At 40.6% G+C, this 20,043-nt stretch overlaps 2 protein-coding genes and 1 non-coding gene across 8 annotated transcripts in view; 2 read left to right on the top strand and 1 right to left on the bottom strand.

Moving 5' to 3' along the window:
• LOC125892239 (cyclin-dependent kinase 17-like) overlaps nt 1-5,856 on the top strand; it is a 59,438-nt gene extending 53,582 nt beyond the window's left edge. For all 6 annotated transcript variants that reach the window (XM_049582125.1, XM_049582123.1, XM_049582124.1 and 3 more), the window contains one exon: nt 3,218-5,856. In XM_049582125.1, the coding sequence (XP_049438082.1) occupies nt 3,218-3,255 (38 nt within the window). In that variant the 3' untranslated portion in view covers nt 3,256-5,856. The remainder of the gene's footprint in view (nt 1-3,217) is intronic.
• A 2,700-nt stretch (nt 5,857-8,556) lies between these two features.
• parapinopsina (parapinopsin a) lies at nt 8,557-12,270 on the bottom strand. The gene is made up of 5 exons (XM_049580952.1): nt 11,937-12,270; nt 9,694-9,784; nt 9,355-9,592; nt 8,822-9,064; nt 8,557-8,730 (listed from the first exon to the last, which is right to left on the bottom strand). The coding sequence occupies exons 1-5, from the start codon at nt 12,268-12,270 to the stop codon at nt 8,590-8,592; spliced, it is 1,047 nt and encodes a 348-aa protein (XP_049436909.1). The 3' UTR covers nt 8,557-8,589.
• A 2,246-nt stretch (nt 12,271-14,516) lies between these two features.
• On the top strand, nt 14,517-14,588 carry trnag-ucc (transfer RNA glycine (anticodon UCC)). Its single transcript has one exon. It is a non-coding gene; the product is annotated as a tRNA-Gly (tRNA).
• Nucleotides 14,589-20,043: the final 5,455 nt, after the last annotated feature.

Genomic DNA, 20,043 nt, shown 5'->3' with positions numbered 1-20,043 from the left:
CAGTTGCTGCCAATGCTGGAATGGCAACTTTCCCTGCAAGATTTTCTATTGTTGAATTGTTTTATAGTACAGCCAATCGGAACACTGTTTCTCTGAAATGACCTGTGATTGTCCAAAGCATCCCATCACAGAAAAGATTTTCTAGCCTTAAAACAGAGCCAAGAAGATGTGCAGGAGTCAGGTTTTCTATTAGACCACTTAAATTACAATATGCTCAAGGTTTATTATGGGTTTTTTTGCCCAATAATGCGAAAATTAAACGGCCTACCACAGCTTTAAGCTAACATACACATATAAAAGATGTTAACCAAAGAAAGTCGGACGCCCAGCCATTGAGTTAGCACTTGCACAACTATGACTTTTACCTTCGTCTGAACCACTATACATTTATTGTGCACACCTGATGTTCCCTTTTGCCATAATGCTTAGATTGACTTCAGTGTTTCTGTCTCTATCACAGTCAGTCTGTGTGTGTGTCTCTTTCTTCCTGCTTCCGCTGCCTCTGTGTCTTGTTCTGATAAACTGTCCCTTCTCTTTCTTGGTACCCATGCTCTCTTCTCTCGCAATGTTCATCTTCTCCTTAATCCTTTCTACCTCCCTTGTGTGCCCCGCTCCAACTCCTCCGTAACACCTCAATATTCCCAACCTTCCCCCCTTCTCCCCTAACCCTAAAAAAGCGATGGCCCATAGGCTAGGCTCTGCACCCTCGCAGTACTTCCAGAGAGAAGCAGCCAATCCCAGGGCTCAGAGTCACAATCTCTCCTCCACTTCCACTGGCTGAGTGGCCCCTACCGTTCTGGTAAATACGGTCTCTTTCATTCTGTCTGTCTTCTGTTCAGTCCTCCTTGGCTGTCACCTGGCCTCTTTTCCTCTGTCCATTTGCACTTTGTCCCACTTTAACGTATGGCTCTCGCAGTTGCTGAACTGGACTAAATGCTGGTACATTTCACTTCCATCATTGCATTCCCTCAACCAAAACAATACATTATTTGTTACCTGTTTAAACTCACATCCCTATAGCTTTAGTTTTGTTTTATTTCCTCGTCTCTATTTTGTTAATTCCCCTCTCTCTGTCCATTCTTGCTCCTACTGGCCTTCCCCTCACATTTCAAGCCCTGCACTCACCTGCATCATCTCAGCTTTCACTTACCTAATCCTCCTTTTCTCAGAGTGAGCCACTCCCAGCGTTTATTTCAGGGATGAAAGGAGCAACGACATATTCATTAAAGAAAAAGACTGTGATCAGAGAATGGGGATCAAGTCATTTGATTCTTTTCATTTGCAGTCCTGTTTAGGTTTCTGCAGCGAGAGATGTAGCCTTTTTGTTGAGTCTGTAAGTGAGGGTTTGGTGCAGTGTGTGTTTGGTTGGTTGTGTGTTACAAATGCATTCTCTATCAGCATGTATATGGGTTGCTTGTTTTATTGCAGTGTGTAACAGTTACTGGTAAGTATAATTTAGCTTCAGCAACATGAAATTATAAGCAGTGTTACAAGTTATAGAGCTGTATGATCCAAATTTTACCCTTCGTTAGGCCCCTGCCTAAAAAAGCTTAAGTCCATTCTTGTGTTAGCAACTGTAACAAGGCATGGGAGGCCAAAACAGTCTGCATATGGAACCTGCAAGTCTGACAGCAGATATCCTCAAAGTAGGGCTGGGCGATATGGACGAAAATTCATATCCTGGTATTTACAGGCTGACTGGCGATACACGATATATATCTTGGTATTTTCTAGAAATGGGCAACATGTGTTCAGCTGCAAGTCAAAGCCACATTTGAGATGTCACAAGCAGTTTCATAAAAACAGACTGTGATCAAAATAAAATGCAAAGACGGGGATTTACTTCCCCCATTTGAAAACATGCAGCTGCACAACAGTTACACCTCCAAAACACTAGTGAGCGGCGACAGGGTTTCTGTGAAGTGCTGTGAAGTATAGTTGATTACATGTGAACATACGTACACAAATCAGCCTTATTATAACTCGCAGCATTCACAGACAAAGCATTTGTCTTTTGCTGGACACATTTTCCCCACAAATACACCATGCTAATGTTTTTAGCACAAGCCTATGGCATTTTACATTGTATAAATTAGCCTAGTAGCTAGCATACTTTTCCTCTACTCACATGAAGCCTTGGACAACAGCAGCATTTAACAGAGGTAACGTTACAAAATTCTTCTCCATTACAGCAGGTTCACATACAAAACAACTATCTTATTCTAAACATGTTTTCCAAACAAATATGACATGCTAACATTATTAGCACAAGGCTCTGGCATTTTACATTGTATAAATTAGCCTAGCGAATACTGAGAGAGATTTCCTCTGCTCATATGATGCCACGATAAATAACACACAAGTCATAAAATGTTATTTTTGTGGAGGCTTCACTGTTTCACAATGTATTGTTTCTTATCTGTGTTGAATAACGTAAATAAAAGCTTCATTTCCACTGAGGGACTGTAAGAAATAAATTAAAAAGCAATCTTGCTTAAAATATTGAAGCCTGTGGAGATGAGTTCATCTTCTACTCACTTAACTACTCACAGTACAAAAAAGATTTGTAAAGGGGTGCCCAAACTTTTGCATGCCCCTGTATCTGTAACGCTGATAACCACCACTAACGCCTATTCAATAGAGCGATAACACTGAAAATGGTTGCAACATTCACCAAAATCAATGTCCAAAATTTCACTATTAGCAGTTTAACCAATACGGGCCATGACCTCAACCCCATCAAACACTGTTTGGAACTGGAGCGCCCGCTGTGACACACATCTTATCACCCAACATCGGCGCCTGTCCTCACTAAGCTCTTGTGGCTGATGGGAGCAAATCCCTGCAACCAGAAATCTGGAAAGCCTTCCCAGAAGATTGAAGGCTGTCATAGCAGCCCATTAATGCCCACGGTTTTGGAACAGAAGATACATTGACAACTGTTTTAATAATGAATTAATCATTGAAGTAATCTTTGAGGAAAATGGCAAACGTGACAGTTCCAGGCTCTGAAATGTTTTAATTTGCTGCTTTTGGCCATATAGTGTGAGCAATGTGTTGCTGGCATGGAGTGAAATGTGTGGGCGTGTGGTGGTGTGTGCTTTTGTGTCCAAATGAAATGCAAACCTTTTTTTTCACATTCTTCTCTCTCTCTCTGTCTCTCTGTGTGTGTCTCTGTGTGTGTCTCTGTGTGTGTCTCTCTCTGTCTGTCTCTCAGCCCAGGGGAAGAGCAGGAGGCAGAGTGTGTTGTTTTAGTGCTGGCGGGGGCGCTGAGGTGAGGAGGACGGTGACACATGGAGCTGTCCTGTCAGACATACATTCACTGACCCTGCCACACACACACTGAAGGAGCGACACACACCCTGCCGCAAAAACACACAGACACACACACAGACACACACACACACACACACACACACACACACACACACAGAAGAAGAAGAAAACACACACGTACACACCAACATGGAAACAAAACCACACAGAATTTAGGTTGAAGAATTCATACTTGACGATTAAAAAAAAAAAATAAAGACTCAGCTCAACCCTAAAGACAGAAAAATAAGTGACGAGAGAAGTGCGGAGATTCTGGGGGAATGGTGGGAGAGTACAAGATTCTCCTTGCTGCTACTACCGCTGCTGTCCAGAAGAGGGCAGCGTTCAGGACGTGGGCCGACTCGGCTCTTTTTTTGAACAGAACTTGCTGCATCAGTGAGCTGTGAGGACGGAGGAGTGAGATACGATTCAAAGGCGAGGAAAGAGAGAGAGGAAACCTGTCACTTTCTCTTTTGCGCTTTTATTTTTATTTAGTTTGGACTGTTGTTGTACATAAAGAGACTGAGCTGTAGAACTCTGCTTTTTTTTTGTTTCATAACACGCCTCAGCCTGAATCCAAACTCTGAATATTGCACCTCAACCCTAAACCCCTCGCCTAACCTCTTGGCCCTTTATTACACAAACAACACACACAATTTCTCTCTTTCTCTTTCTCTCATTCTCTTTCTGTATCTCTCTATAACACACACACACACACACACTTATGATTCACTTGAAAGTTAAGAGTGTGTAGATCAGTGGAGTTTACAAAGATAAACTTTAGCACCTTATTGTCCAGTAGAGGTCAGGGTGGCTGTCATTACGTTACCTCATCAGTCACTCGAGCAGAGTAGGATGTAAAGTACATGCTAGATAATAGAATGAAGACGAATCAAAGTAACAAACCAAAAAAAAAAGCAAAACAATGACTCACTAACCACGTAGGACAGATGTTTTTACCTTCACCTCTGGAATTGGACACTACACTGCGATTTAAAAACACTCACAAACCAGTAGGAGACAGTAACTGCATTTGTCACATTGCTCACATGCTGTAAAGACCACCACGCTGCACCTGTTTCAGTCCGCAACAAGGACGACCTGTAAGGACGGAGAGATAAAGGAAGTGTACAAATCCTCACGTGCTTATTCTCAGACGCCCCCCCTCTCCTCTTTTGCCTTGACTCAGAAGTTGTCTTGATCTGTTGTGTGACGTTCAGGTGTTGATGTTCAAAAACGTTCTCCTTGCACCTGATTTTACCTCTTTAGACCACGAGTAGACCATTGGACAACCCCGAACCTCTCCTGCCCGACTCCACTTGCATTTATTTTTACTCTTTTTTTTCCTGTATATATGAGCATACTTTTTACGTGTCAGAAGCAATGATAATTCCAGGATGCTGTTCTCAGTCTTTACTGTGTTCCCACCGGAACAGTGCGGCGACTGGCTGGGGACGTGTTGCACATTCCTTGAGCTCAGGACTTATTGCTAGTGTCGTTTTGTGGATGCTGTGAGGCGCAGCCGGTCTTGTACGTCTCCCCAGTAGAGCAGTGTTTCGAACGTGGCCCGAAACCCCAAAGCTGGTGCAAACTGTACGTGAGGGAGAAGAATCGTTTCTCAGCATCAACCTGTCAGTCGTCTGTGTCACACTCTGTTCATTTGACCATGATATTGCTGTTCAGTGACTACCTAACCCATGTCTGCACTTGTCATCTTCTTCAAGCATGTTTGTGTATTTAACACTCAGTTGGTATGTGAAATAGCTGCTGCCGGAAAAAGAATAGTTGGTTTGAACTGTGCATGGGACATGAGCTTATTACATGATTTTTCTTCACACCACATTAACCTGTAGTGGCTCCTCAGTCAGTCTGGAGACTGTGCTCTTAAATAAGATGAAGACAGTGACAACACATTATTCAGCAGCAATGTCATGTGCTGCCAGCATTGGGACCAGATAGTTTGTATGACAAATCTGACTCAGCTTCAAGGTGTGTACAGTGCAGTTACAACTGTTGCGTAGCCTGTATAACTGGGTGCTAACATCTCGGAGTATTAAGCAGGACTTGAGGCACTCAGACACACTGTTGTTTCCCGCTTATATTGTCACAGGCTGCCAGAAACAACAGGACCAAAGTCAAGCCTCCCCAAGCACCAGGTGTTCAAGCACACAACTGTTCCACACACCAATCAGTTGACTTGTCAACATGTACTGTATCTGAGAGATGGCCTGTGAGTGTAGACTGGAGTCTCCCGTTCCTCAGGCGCCGACCTCGGGTCACTTCCACATCTTTCTCTGAAGTAGATTCACAAAGGGTGAAGTGATCCCTCGTCTTTGCCTGTCAGAAGGACTACTTATTTACCCAGAGTGTGACAGTATGTAGCATGTACATAGATGATCCCTCACTCTGTATATACAAAAGTGTACAGGTTTGATACAGCTATTCACACTCTGGCTTTTTTCTTTTTTCTTTTTTTGCTTTTCCTTAATGAAAGTCATAGCAATATTTCTGTAATCAATAAAAAAGCCAAGGTAATAGGAAGAGTATGATTGCATTTGTGTTTCTTTAGAGAGGGAGAAATGACTGTGAATGATCAAACTGTGAGACTTGACTAAAGTGACGACAGGTTTTTTTTTTTTTCGTGTGTGTTTTTTCTTGCTGTTTAACATGCTGGATCCAAAAGGCTGGAGTGAAGTATCATGTTCAAAGGAGTATAACACACTGATTATTTTGATTTTTATCAATGAAAGCCATAAAGGTCATATAAAGGTGACAAAGGTCTTTGTGCGAAGTGTGTACCATGTTTGAGCACAGACCTTAAGAAGCAAAAGGGGATGTGTACACCTAATGAAAAAAAATAATAAAAATCATGTAATTACTTTATTCCTTGTCATAAGTCCTTTGAGCAAATGTTGCCAACTAGTGTGACAGATTACATCATCAACTACATATATATACTCATTGTTCATCATTACAGGGCTTTGGCAGTTCGCTGCAAATCCTCATCTCTTCTTAATTTGCTTCTCAGCTGTGGGTTAAGTATGTAACAAGTCAGAGCAAATACTTTTATTTGTGTTAAAGGGATTTTTTTAACACTCTCTTCACTTTTTAACGTTTAACATGACTAAAATGGAATTTTAAGATGTGAAAAATTTAGTATTAAAACAAGCAGTATGTAGGATTTAGAGACATCTAGTGGTGAGGATGCAGATTGCAACCAGCTGAAACTTCTCCCATGTGCCAAGCATGAACTCCCCGTAAGAACTACACTTTCGTTTTGTCACTTTCACTTCCGGTAGTAAGTGGCACAGGTGTGGGTGTGGTTTCACATTATTTTCCCTGTTCATTCACAGGCAAAGAGGGTGAGTGTTGGCTCCGATATTTTTTCACGTAACGGTATGATATCACGTAATCACAAGACATAATTCATCTCATTTTGCTTTACTTATCTCATTAGTTTGTTTAATAAATCACCATAAAAACGCAACGTTGGACTTAAGCATGGACTTTATTGAACGAATCACAGTAAAGAGCCCACTCAGCCTCTGCTCAGCTTTTTTTAATTGATAGTAGTCGCTATCCTCCTGGTTAGGAGTCTTTCAGTGTTCAGGAGATCTCTTCTTCTCAAAAGCAAATAGATGAAGTGATTAAAACCATCATAAACGCCGAATAAAGCAGATTGACATTACAGTTTTTTTTTTGTGACACTGTTTGGGTCATCACACGAAAGCACAAATGACCCAATGTCTTGCCAGTGTTTGGTTTGTTCATTCTACTATTAATGCCAATACTGTTATGTCTCCGGTGTAGGGGAACCTAGATATAACATGCTGCGACTCCCTACCTTTCCCACTCCCAGTTACACATTATACGATTTTCACCGATTCACGATTTTGAGGCCTCAGAGGATCTTGAGAGCCACCTTGGGTAGGAGGTGAGTCGGCAGATAGTCTGCCACGATGAGTCCTCATGTGTGAACAAGCCTACAAGCAAGTCGCCCCCTCGTCTGAGACTGGGACTGGATATCTGGCATGCTAGAAAACTGGAGAAGCCTGACACGACAAAGAGCATCAGCCAATGAGAGGCGGGATACGTCCCACGTCAGCACCCAGGAGGACAGAAGAAATGTGAGGAGGACAACCCGCAGGGTTGCTTCTTGCCAGGTCTGCTTATTGGCCGCGACTTTGGGCTTGTTTCTAAAGTGGAGTTGCTTATTTGGGCTTGCTCTCTAAACATCACCTTTCTCTCCGTCTAATAAGTTATTTAAACACATGATAGTTGCTTCTTTTGGGCTTGTTCCATAGCCCTGGTTGCTTGTTTCTCTCTCAAGATCTGGCAATACCGACAAGCCGGCCGGCAAGCAACAACAACAATGGCGGCGTCCACAGGATCACGGGGAGCGTGTTGTGTTTAGACCCAGGCCCTGGAGGCAGATCTGATTCAACACTGACTATCCATGCCTTTACGATGTGTCATCTCCAAGTTTGTCGCTCTGTCAGTGAGGGCTCGCTAGACTCCTGATGACAGAAACACACATCATGGCATTGCCAAACAAAAAACCCACTCATAACTCTAAAAAGTAAACTGTTAAACAAAACTCAACTCACCTGCTCAGCCAAACAATGACCAAATAACATTCCTAAATGACGAAGTTATCAAAATATTCACACTAGTCTACTAAAATCAAGATTTTCTTTGCTAGCAGGTACTTAGAAACAATTTCTGTTGGTAGTGGAAGAGTGAAAAGGAGGGGAGAGCTTCAGCTGGTGGTTTAAAAATCCTCTGTCCTGCATTGGACCAATCCGGTGACAGCAATCTCTGCGGACAGCCCAATCGGCACACACCACCTGCCTTGCAACATTCAATCACACTCCACTACATGCATCCCACTCTGAGGGGAGGAGAGAGAACATCTGACATCTGACATCACACAATATCTTGGATTTGAATCTTTAATCTTCAAAACTTTTAGTCTTTCCACCCAGAATCTGACAACTCTCACAATCGTCATGGTGAAACACAAAGGATAACACATGATCAACAATATCCATGACAGAGAGGAGGACAAAGGGGTTGTCTTTATTGTCAGGATACATAAAACGTGGTGACAGCCGCAGCAGGAAAAAGATTGAACACATGGAGAGTCTTGTTTGACGATCTTGCCTTCTTCCTTTTTTTATCCTGGGTGTGTCTACATATGTCCTTTCAGTCGAGCAGTCCAGTGTAGAGGGTAGACTAATGGCTGAAGGTCGTTCTGGTGATCTGGTGCTGCTGTCATTCTTTCAAAGACTCTTTCGGCGAGACTCTTTGGGTCTTGCCGAGAGAAGCGACCGTGGTCTCATCCTCAGACATCTGTGGATCTGAGGCCCACGGGTTCCACCCACACAGGACGGTGGGAACAGCATATGCTCGAAACTGGAAACACACAGCACATGGTCAGCAATAGCGAATGGTTATATACGCCGAAATTCCTTTTTGTATATACATGTGCATGATGGAGGATTACCTGTCTGTTCATGAAAATATATATGACGGGGTTGTAGACAGTGCTGCTTTTAGCCAAGTAAACAGGTACGGTGGCAATGATGGGGTCAATATTTAGACTGGAGTCCATGATGACAGCGAGGGCCATGCCAGCATATGGCAGCCAGGTCACTAAGAAGGCCATCACCATTACCACTATCATGCGTGCCACCTGCACCTCCACGCGGTTTGTGCTGCCGGCCTCGGATACCTGCAGCTTGGTCACCTAGGACGCCAAAACACAAGACGTCAAGGAACAGTGTGAAGGATTTAGGTAGAGTTAGTGGCATTTAGGGTTGAGGATTGCAGATTACAACAAGCTGAAACTCCAGTTGAAGATTTCCTTCAATGTTTATTGTTCAGGACGTTTTTACTAGAAGCCAAATTATCCACAGAGGTCTCTTCCCCTCCAAAACAAACAAAAGGGCCCCTGTAAGATTATGATGCTGGTACAAGCAACTGAAGTACACTCATCTTTGAGTGCACCCACATGCCCCCAACATTTACATCGCTCACCTGGCGGAGGGTCCACAAGAGCCGTGAGTAAGACGCCATAATGATGGAGAATGGCACAACAAAGCAAAGGAAAAAGTATATGATGATGTAGGACATGTCCCCGACATCCCGGCTGTTCCAGTTAGGGGCGCAGGAGGTCTTGATGCCCTCCAGCTCGTAACTTCCCCAACCGAACAGAGGCGGCATGTTCCACACAAACGACCACAGCCAGGACAGCACCACTCCAGCGACAGCATGTCTGAGGGCAACAGAGATGGTGTGTCACATGCTGGTGGAGCAATTGAAAATTAGTAGTCGGGGTGATGCTGCCAAGTGAAATATTGATGGTCACTTCTGTACCTGGTCTGGAACAGGACAGCACCCATGGGATAACACACCACCATGTAGCGTTCAACAGAAATGACTGCTATTGTGCACAGACTTGCTATACCTAAAAAAGAAGTAATATATGAAGACAATTAATTTTTTGTGGAAAATATCCTGCGACATAGCAATTCATGACATGCAAATTCAGTAGTAGTAAGTAACAAACATTTACTTCAGCTCAGTTTTTAATATTCCTGTTTTGTGCCACTTGTTAGGTTTCAGGGGGAAATATTTTGCTGTTTACTGTACCACATTGGCCACACAGCTCTATTCATGGATGGATTACTGAGCAGGCCTACTGGGCACAGGCCCAGGCTCGCCCATCACAGCCTCCATCTGCAAAATGTCACTCAAATTACTGTCCAGGAAGAGACTTAAAATTACCACCAAGAAGAGAGAAGAAGAGATGCAAAGGAACTGCAAAGAGACAAAAAATGGCAAAACAGACACAAAATTACCTCAGAGACACAAAACCACAAAAAGATGCATAAAGACTAAAGAAAGATGGAAAATAATGACTAAAAAAGAGGCATGGCCATCACAAAGTCTGTGTATCTTGCTCCTATATAGGAAAGGTGGTGAGGCCTTCTGCATATCTGTGCCCAGGGACCCACTTTACTCATTATTTTTAACAAGATTTAACATAAAACACACCTTATAATCTTCCAAAATATGGCACATTGTTAACGATGAAAGCGTTATGTGCCCAAAAAAAGCAGCATCTAGTTGAAACCTCATGTCACGTTTCAGAGGTTAGCAGTCCCACCAAAGAGTGATTTCCCTTCTAAATCTCTCGGGTGCCATCATGATGACTTTTCCAAGCCAAATAAAGGTAAAATGATCTTATAATTTACACAAGAAAAGCTGACATATGAGAAAAGTAAAAAAAAATTGTAGGGGGCTGGACCCTTGGGCTGAAAACCACTGGACTACACTACAGAGGTGCATATAATAAAACTAGCTCCACCTTGGCCAGCTACAAAATGCTAGCTTTGCATTGATGCATCAAAAACAATCTAAAATGTAATATATACCCTCACTGGCCACTTTATTAGGTACACCTGAACTGCTTGTTAACTCAAATAGCTAATCAGCCAATCACATGACAGCAATTGCATTGGCATGTAGAAATGGTCAAGATGACCTCCTGAAGTTCAAACTGAGCATCAGAATGAGGAAGAAAGGAGATTTAAGTGACTTTTAATGTGGCGTGGTTGTTGGTGCCAGACGGTTGGTCTGTCAGAAACTACTGATCTACTGGGATTTTCACTCACAACCATCTCTAGGGTTTACAGAGGATGGTCCGAACAAGAGAAAATATCCAGTGAGGAGCAGTTCTCTGAGTGAAAATGCCTTGTTGATGCCAGAGGTCAGAGGAGAATGGCCAGACTGGTTCAAGATGACAGAAAGGCAACAAATAACCACTGGTTACAACCAAGGTCTGCAGAAGACCATCTCTGAACCAACAAGATGTCGAACCTTGAAGCAGGTGGGCTACAGCAGCAGAAGACCACACCAGGTGCCACTCCTGTCAGCTAACAACAGGAAACTGAGGCTACAGTTCACACAGGTTCAACAAAGTCGCCTGGTCTGATGAGTCTGGATTTCTGCTGCCACATTCAGATGGTAGGGTCAGAATTTGGTGTAAACAACATGAAAGCATGGATCCATCCTGCCTTGTATCAACGGTTCAGGCTGCTGGTGCTGGTGTAATGGTGTGGGGGATATTTTTATATATATATTTTTTTATTTTATTTTATATTTTATTGTCTGTATAGTGGCACTTGATGCATTCAAACTGTTTTACTACTGACTGTACATTGTCTGCTAGTGCTTCTGTCTTGCTGTGCATAACTGTGTCCTGTCTGATAATGCTTATGTCTTGCGTGTAACTGTTTCTTGTCTGCTAATTTTTATATCTTGTTATGTATAACTGTGTCTTATAGTTAATTGCTGATTTATTTTATTAAATTTTGTTTTATTTTACTTTATTTAATTAAATTTTATTCTATATTATTTGATATTTTAGTTTTATATCTTGCATATAACTGTGTCTGTTGGATCATGATTACTTAATTAAAGGAGTATTTTTTTTATTTATTTTTTTCGCATAGCTGCATTTTTACTCAGGCAAATCATCTGATTACTTCTTCCACCACTGTGCAAATAAAGCCATACCAAGCTGTGAGTAACATGCAATCTATCAATGGACTCACCAAAAAAGGCAACAGCAAAACCCTCTAACATGCAGCCCACATGTCCCAGGCTGAAGTATCCCATGGCACTGGTTACTGTGGTGGGCAGACCTCCAAACACAGCACAGCACAGGTCACATATGGCCAAGTTCACCAGGGCATAGCTGAGCGGCTGCCTCAGCTGTCTGTGCCTCACTGTCACCACAATCACCAGGAGGTTGAGGATGATCCCAGCCACGGAGAACACACCCATGATAACAGCCAGTATTGTATAGCCGCTCTGAGACAGGAGCTCTGTGTTGATTGAGCTGTGAGATGATGAGGAGTTTCCATCGTGGAGGGGAATATGCTCCATGTTGCTCAGTGTAGATGAGGTGAGTGATCCAAATGCTTCCTGGAAGTGTCAACTTTAGCTCAAATTGCATCCAAACAAAATTTAAAAAACAAAAGAAAATCAATAAAAGTCTGTTCAGCAATCCAACAACATCAACAACCACAGAGGTCAGCTCTGGAGAAGAGAAGGAGATGTGACCCTCTTAATAAGCCCAATAAGAGTAGGGATACTCTACACCATGACATTTAATTCTTGAAACCCAAATCTGTCGATCCGGATTATGAAGACAATAATTCAGCTTAATATCCTGTAAGACTGCACTTTCCATGATTGCTGGCTCTACAGCTGCTCCTGAGTAATGAAGCAGGGATTCAGTAGCACAATGTGGGTTTTAGAATCACAGTTAAACGCGTGCCTGCTGGTTAAAGGCATAGACAGAGCATTACTGCTTGTTAATGTCACACTTTTTTGTTCACACAGATTTACTCAGTACACAGAGGCTTAACTTTAATTCTATGTGGCACAGCTTGCACATGCACTTATTCTGGATTAATATAAGTCAGTCAGTCTATAAATAGGTTTGGTTTCGAATGTACTAATCAATCAAGCCCCTTTCTAAAGAGGTCAAAGGTCAAAGGTTCCCAGTATGTTTTAGAATAGATTTTAAGAATTTACTGATTACTTTTAAGGCTCCTCATGATCTCTCTCCCAGCTACATCTCTGACCTCTAAGTGCCACACACTTAGGCGGAGATCTTTTGTCTGTTCCAGAGGTCTGGCTGAAAACTAAAGGGGACAGAGCGTTTGCGGTCAGGGCCCCGAGGCTCTGGAACAATCTGCCTGGGGAAATCAGGTCGGCTGAGTCAGTGATGTCTTTTAAGTCCCTTCTTAAAACATGCTTTTATCTTATGGGAGAGTCTTTCCTGATTTTACTTGAGTTATACGTTAATTTAAACTGTCTTTTATTTCCTCACTTTTTATACACTAAAATGTTTTGATCAGTTATTTGTGACATGTAAAGCACTTTGTAACTCTGTTTTGAAAAGCGCTTTATAAATAAAGGTATTATTATCGTTACATAACTGTCTAAAAACTTTCTTTTCATGACATAATGTAAAAAAAATCACGAATGTAACAAAATTTGGAGACAAATATTTCATGCAAAGACTTTAATTCATACATAGTCTGCAGTACTCTACAGCAGCACACACTTCTCTTCATGTGTTATCATTCTTAATGATCATTTCAAATATAGCCTTCAAAAACAGATTCTTTTCACAATAATTAAAAATACCTTGTTCTGTTTCAAGTATGTAGCATAATCTTTTTACATTTATATATACATTATATTAAACGCAACAGACTAGGGGTCTTCAAAGTTTTTCAGGCTAAGGACCCCTTGGCCCAAAAACAGACAGCAGGGACCCCTACTAGGCCTACATATATTTAAAAAAAAGAGTTGCACTTGAGATAGTTCTGAATATCTTCTCTTGTTTGCCTTGCTGCTAACTAAGCAGCAGTTGTAGCATTGCTAGGTGCGTTAGCCTCACCCTCTGCACTTTGGTTTCTGTGTCAGAGTCTGTTAAAAAGTTATGAAACAATTCATTGTGGCACACAAGAATGTCTGTACACTTGACATAGTAATACAGCTAAGTGGCTAATATGCAAAAATAATTACAGGTGCCGCACAGTGATGTAGCGTGAGCTAGCTCACATGATCGCTTAATGATTCCTGGGTAACAGTCAGCCAATCAAAAATGCTGTGTACTGTTAACCAATAGGTTTTATGAATAGACTAATTTATCTTGGCTGATAATATATTAGATTCACATTAATGTGGATTTTCAGACACATTTTACTCACTAAAACTTTAATTAATTACTTAGATTATTTAGAGGCCATCTGGTGGCCCCCATATAGTAACTCTGAGGACTCTCTAGGGGTCACGGACTCCCTGTTGAAGACCCAGGGGATAGACTATATAATACCAAATGCAAATAGGCCTACATCTTCTCTCTGTGACTACTTACACATTTCATGCACAAAAAAGAGAATAAAAGATGGTGCATAGAAAGAAGCTGTACATACTCCTGTATGAAAATAGAAACTATCAATGCAAGATGTGCACCAACAGTCTGGAGCCTATCGCTCAGCCAGTCTTAGATAATCACGGTGCTAACATGGTTACTTTACATTTCACTTTCCCGTTCGTCGCAACTTTCCTCCTCTCCACTGATGACTTCACAGCGGACTCTACATTTTATCTGTGCGATGGTGGTATAGTGGTAAGCATAGCTGCCTTCCAAGCAGTTGACCCGGGTTCGATTCCCGGCCATCGCAGACATTTTCCTCTGCAGCTTCACACAGGCAAAGTGTCACATCTGGATGAGAGTCTGTGTAGAAACTACTGCAAGCCTTCAGGCTTCACGAAATGGTTCTCTAACCATTAATCAGTCACGCTTAAAATCAATCAATCAATTTTATTTATAAAGCCCAATATCACAAATCTCACTGATGTGTCACGCTTTAAAAATGAGCTTTGCCTGTGTACATTATTACTAAAGCAGCAGCAGAGAGGACAAAAATCAGGAATGTTGACAAATTCTTTTTTGAGCCTTTTAAATTTAATGCAGAGCTCTTGCACTCCTGCTCCTGTGTTCAGTTTAGTGTAGTAACTGACCTTTCGCTAAGCCCCGCCCCTTTGTGATGGTCCAACCAGCTGTCGGAGTAAGCATGGAGCCCACACTGTAACTAACTGCACTCCCTGAAGACATATTATCATATTTTTGGAACAATGAAACAGTGATTCCAGAGAGAAGCAAACAGAGGGGTCTACAGTCTGTGTTTGAAGGATATATCCAGGATGTCAAACTGACTCAGCAGCAACAACAGGTTAAAAAGACAAAGATAGTTAGAAGCTAAAGCCGAACTATAGGCTACAGATCACAGTGTAAAAGTGAACCACCACATCACTACTGATCGCCACACAAGACAATGAATATAAAGGGAAACTCTGCTGATATTGAATGAGCTGTGTGGCATCACAGTGTGTGCAGATGAACGGTTCACGGATTACTGTATTTTGCTCTTACTACCACTAGATGGCACAAAAAAGTGTCCACAAACGAGGACAACAGGTCTAAGTTAAGCAGAATGAAGCAGTAAACCCATGTGATATCCTCACATAAGGACACAGGGTCTCCGGAGGTTAAAATGTAGAAGTGAATTGTCCACTCTTTCCAGCAGATGGCCCTCTTACTCTGTCACATTACTGGGAGAATGACATAGGAGGGCTGCCTGCACTGCATAAAGATTTAAAACCAGACTCATCAAAGCCAAACACCCACTCACATGTGTTTCTTTTATAAAGAGGGAGAGTAGGCGTGAGCAGAAAAACACTTTACACATTTCAGACTCTTTGGTTTCACTGATGAATAACCAGATGATCTTTGCCTTGGCTCTGGAAGCATCTGGCACCCTTGAATGTACCCTAGAGCAGACGTATGAATACATGTCAGGATTCAAGATTAATGGGTTTATTTGACAATGACCACAAAAGTTACATAATGTATTACTGCTCAAATCTTCTGATGACTAATTTATTACAAAGATCCTTTTCACATCACATGAAACAGAGTACCTGCTTTTTTTCACACTTACAACAGTTCAGTCAGGAACACTTTAGTCAAAGAAAACTTTATTTCCATTTGCAGTATTATATTTGGTGGTATGGCTCTGTTCTGGGGCCCCTCTGCCTTTCCTTGGGCCTGCACAGAAAGCCTCTTCCACGCACCTATGTGGAAAGCATAAGGCGGAGAGAACACATCTCTCTGCCCTTCCATGTGCCTCCATGGAAAGCCTAAGGCAGAGACAGCAGCAGCAAAGACCCCCGGGAACAGAACAGAGCAGCATCAATGACAAACAGAAATGACATTGATAAGTCAGACAAAGCATGAAAAGGAGGAGCTGGGGTGGAGGCGTGTTGCAAAGCAGCTTGCAGAGGAAGCAGCAACAGTAGGTAGGCCAGAGCAGTTTAAATAGGACGTCCTGAATGAGATTTGCCAGTTGGTTGCATTGAAAGGAATCATGTGATCTGTCAGCTGCTCCATCAGTTGATTGGGCTGTTTGAGATCAGCTGATGTATCTGGGGTGTGAGCTGAGCTTGACATCATGTCCAGCCTGAGCTAACGCTATGATCAAATTATCCTTAAATTTAACTTCATTATATTAACAGCCTACCTGTGTATACTTCTGTGTTAATTTGACCTCTTTGTCTCTAACCACATGGCATCAGCTACCACCTTTTCCCATATACCTACATCCCTTGTATATTGTATTGTTCTATTCAAACAAATCACAAGTACTATTCAGAGGATTTGCCATCATTTTGAAGTAAAGAACCAAGGCCAAGCGTGCACCTTCCCAATTAGGACAAGATCTATTTGCTCTCACATTCACCAGTATGAATATTGGGTCTCATTCATGAAAAGTGAGTAAATCTGTGTGTAGATTTGCACATAAAAGCGTACGCTACTAAAAACCTACTCCGGATTCAGGAACGCTGCGGGAAACTCAGATTTGACCGTAAACACGTGTGTACGATCATGAATACCAATCCATCGTAAAGTGACAGCGCGCTCCCAGTAATCAGCAATTAGCATAAATCCCCGCCCATGAATAGCCAATGACCACCATATAAGGAGGTGCAGGTGCATCCAGTCGACCTGTCAGTCATGGCGCAAAGAAAGAAAGACAGAGAAAGGAAAAAGAATTCGAAATAATTTTGGGTGAAGTGGACTTAAGAAAAAACATTTTATTTTCTTCAGTTAGTAGTGGTGTGACAGGGACAGACAAAGAGAAGGCCTGAAGGGAGGTAACAGATGCTGTTAATGCTGTCTCCGTGGTACAAAGAACCATGTCAGAGGTGAAGCCAGGGCTGGATTAAGACTTCCCTGGGCCCCTGGGCAACAACATTCAAGGGCCCCGTCCCGGTTACTTAAAGTTTACAAAACTGAATGCAAAAATGACAAATAGACACAAACACACAATGCATATTTGCTTTTATTTGTCATGTTTGCATTGAGTTTTGAGAGTACATTGACTAAAAGATATTGTAGTTTCTTGAGACATTTTAAGGTAAAAAGTTGGAAAGTTTTGCAAAAAAAAAGTTGCACAATTTCACAAAAGTCAGAAAATTTTGCAAGTTAACTTTTGGAAAAAAAAGTTGGAAAATGTTGCAAAAAAGAAGAAAATTTAGCCTAAAAAGTACAATATTATTAAGTAAAATATATTGCAAAATGTCAAAATGTTGCAACAAAATTGGAAAATTTAGCAAAACAAGGTGAAAAATAATGCCAGAAGTCAAAATATTTAACAAAAAATTATCAAAATTATGTAAAAAAATAAAAATGTGATATATAGTAAATATTAATCATAGGCTAAATGTCAGGCCCTGGGCCCTGTAGAGGTCTTGGGCCCCTGGGCAAGTGCCCCATTGCCCATATGGTTAATCTGGCACTGGGTGAAGCGTAAATGGTTTGATATGAAACTGGAGGCAAAGAAACGCATAAGCACACACACAAAAACATACAGCGGTCACCAAACAAACAGAAGATTCATTTGTGGGGTTTTGAATGAAGTGGGAACGGGAAACCAGAGATGTTTTGTGCGTAATGGATAAACTCTAAATCAGTGATGGCTGTCGGAATGTAGAGCTATTTAACATTTATTTTAACAAATGATACGGATAACATATAGCCTACAGCAGTTTGTATGCATCGTCTTCAAATTATTTGAATCTTAATAGCCTAAAGCTCTGTTTTAGACAACGTATATTAAACATTTTTCAAATCAGATTTATTCATTCAAATGATCAAAAAGCTAGTGCCAGGCAAACCCAGGCACCGAGGCCTTACGGATATTTTTATTATCTTCATTCAACATGTAGAAAGAACGTGTAATCTACTGAGTCGATTTACATAGATAATTCACAATCATGAACCTAATCTGGATCTTAAACCTGCCAGTTGCCAACTAATTTAACTAAATGTGTTATATTTTTAATATTTTGTCATGTTTAGATTACGTGTTTCAAAGGCATCTGTGTTGTATATGAATTAAAATTATAATTTCCAGTAGTGACAAGCAATAGCCTATTTATGTGCTTAACTAAATTTACACAAGCCCTACGAGTGGTCAGGAGCAGGAGTAGATTTTGTTAGTAGCTACGAAAAGATCGGAGCTACGAAAATATTGATGAATGCGGACATGCACGTAAATTTCGGTCTGCGAACAGTTTACACACAAATTCCTTCTGCTCACGTTTCATGAATGAGACCCAATTGTGTCCACAAAGCCACATTGACTGATTTTCTTATGCAAATTGGATTTCAATAAACAAGTTTTTTTCTCCCACTGCCCTTACTTACATTTAAGATACTAATATACTCTAAGAGTGGACCATTGTTTCTGATTCTCTGTGACAATACTTCAATTGGTCAACAGGGGGCAGCAAGCTAATATTCTATATCTGTCAGTGCAAGTTGATTATCATTACCAATGTTTAGACCATTTAGGCCATTTAAAGCAGTGGTTTCCAACGTCCCATCCCTTTTCTATCATTCAGTAAACAGACCACACCTCACTAAGTATCTTATGGATATTTCATATTATATTCAGTGCATAACAGTAACGATACAGAACAACTCATTAACTGTACAATAAACCCAAATAGTGAACATAATAACTGCAGGTTTGTGTAAAACAAGTAGTTTGGATGAATTTTAAATGAATTCAGATTATATATTATGATATACTTGTTTTTTCAGTGTTGTTTTGTTCTCTGCTTGACCATTTTAAATTGGTTAAAAGGGTACTTTGCTGATTTTCAACCAGCTTTGTATCAAAACAACATGGGTAACAGGGGAGAAGACAGTCAATTCAGGGACACAACATATATTTTTTTTTTTTAAAAAAAGATTAAGAAATAAAAGTTAATAAATAACAAAAAAAAGAAGGTTTGGTGAAGAATACTATAAATAAGATTATACAACAATAATGATCAATGTATAATTTCATAAATAATAATTCTGTGGTAGAAGAGGGTTGATAATGTAAGGCAAGCTTTTATGTCATGGGGACATAAATGGCACTGAATGGCTAGGAATTTTCCCCAAACTGGCAACCAAAAAGTTGTTCTAATTAACCCTTTGAAACCTGAGAAAACTGACTCGATGTCTTTTAAAGAGATGGGAAGAAGGCAATGAGCAAAAAAATAAGAAATGACCAAAAAAATTGCATGAAATTAGTAAAAAGAGAACATTAAAAACAAGAAAATTAGAAAAAAAGAAAGAAAGATAACAACAAACAAGGGAATGATCTGAAGAGTGCTTAAAAATTCTAACAATTTTGTAACATAATTCTAAAATGTAATAATAATAATAATCATAATATTATGAATATAGTTTAATCCTAGTTTTTTCTCTTTTCCCTATTTTTTTTTTAAATAATAAAAAATGTAAAAAAAAAAAATCTAAAATAAAAAACCCTAATATTAATTTATTTATTTATTTATTATTATTATTATTTTTTTATTTTATTTTTTTTTTATTTATTTTTTTTTTTTTGCAATTTGTGGGACATTTCTTACCTTGCGTTTTTTCCCATGTTTCTGGAAGAAATTACATCAAGTTGCTCAATGATTAATTGTTAATAAAGTTTATCAAGAAAAACAAGGTGCACCTCCACAGTCCACAAATTTTACTTCATCCTTTGTTTGACACATTGTTTACAAGTT

This window comes from Epinephelus fuscoguttatus, linkage group LG7, assembly GCF_011397635.1.
Source record: "Epinephelus fuscoguttatus linkage group LG7, E.fuscoguttatus.final_Chr_v1".
NCBI lineage: Eukaryota > Metazoa > Chordata > Actinopteri > Perciformes > Serranidae > Epinephelus > Epinephelus fuscoguttatus.
The sequence above is the reverse complement of the archived record's forward strand: the minus strand, read 5'-3'. Positions and strand labels throughout refer to the sequence as shown.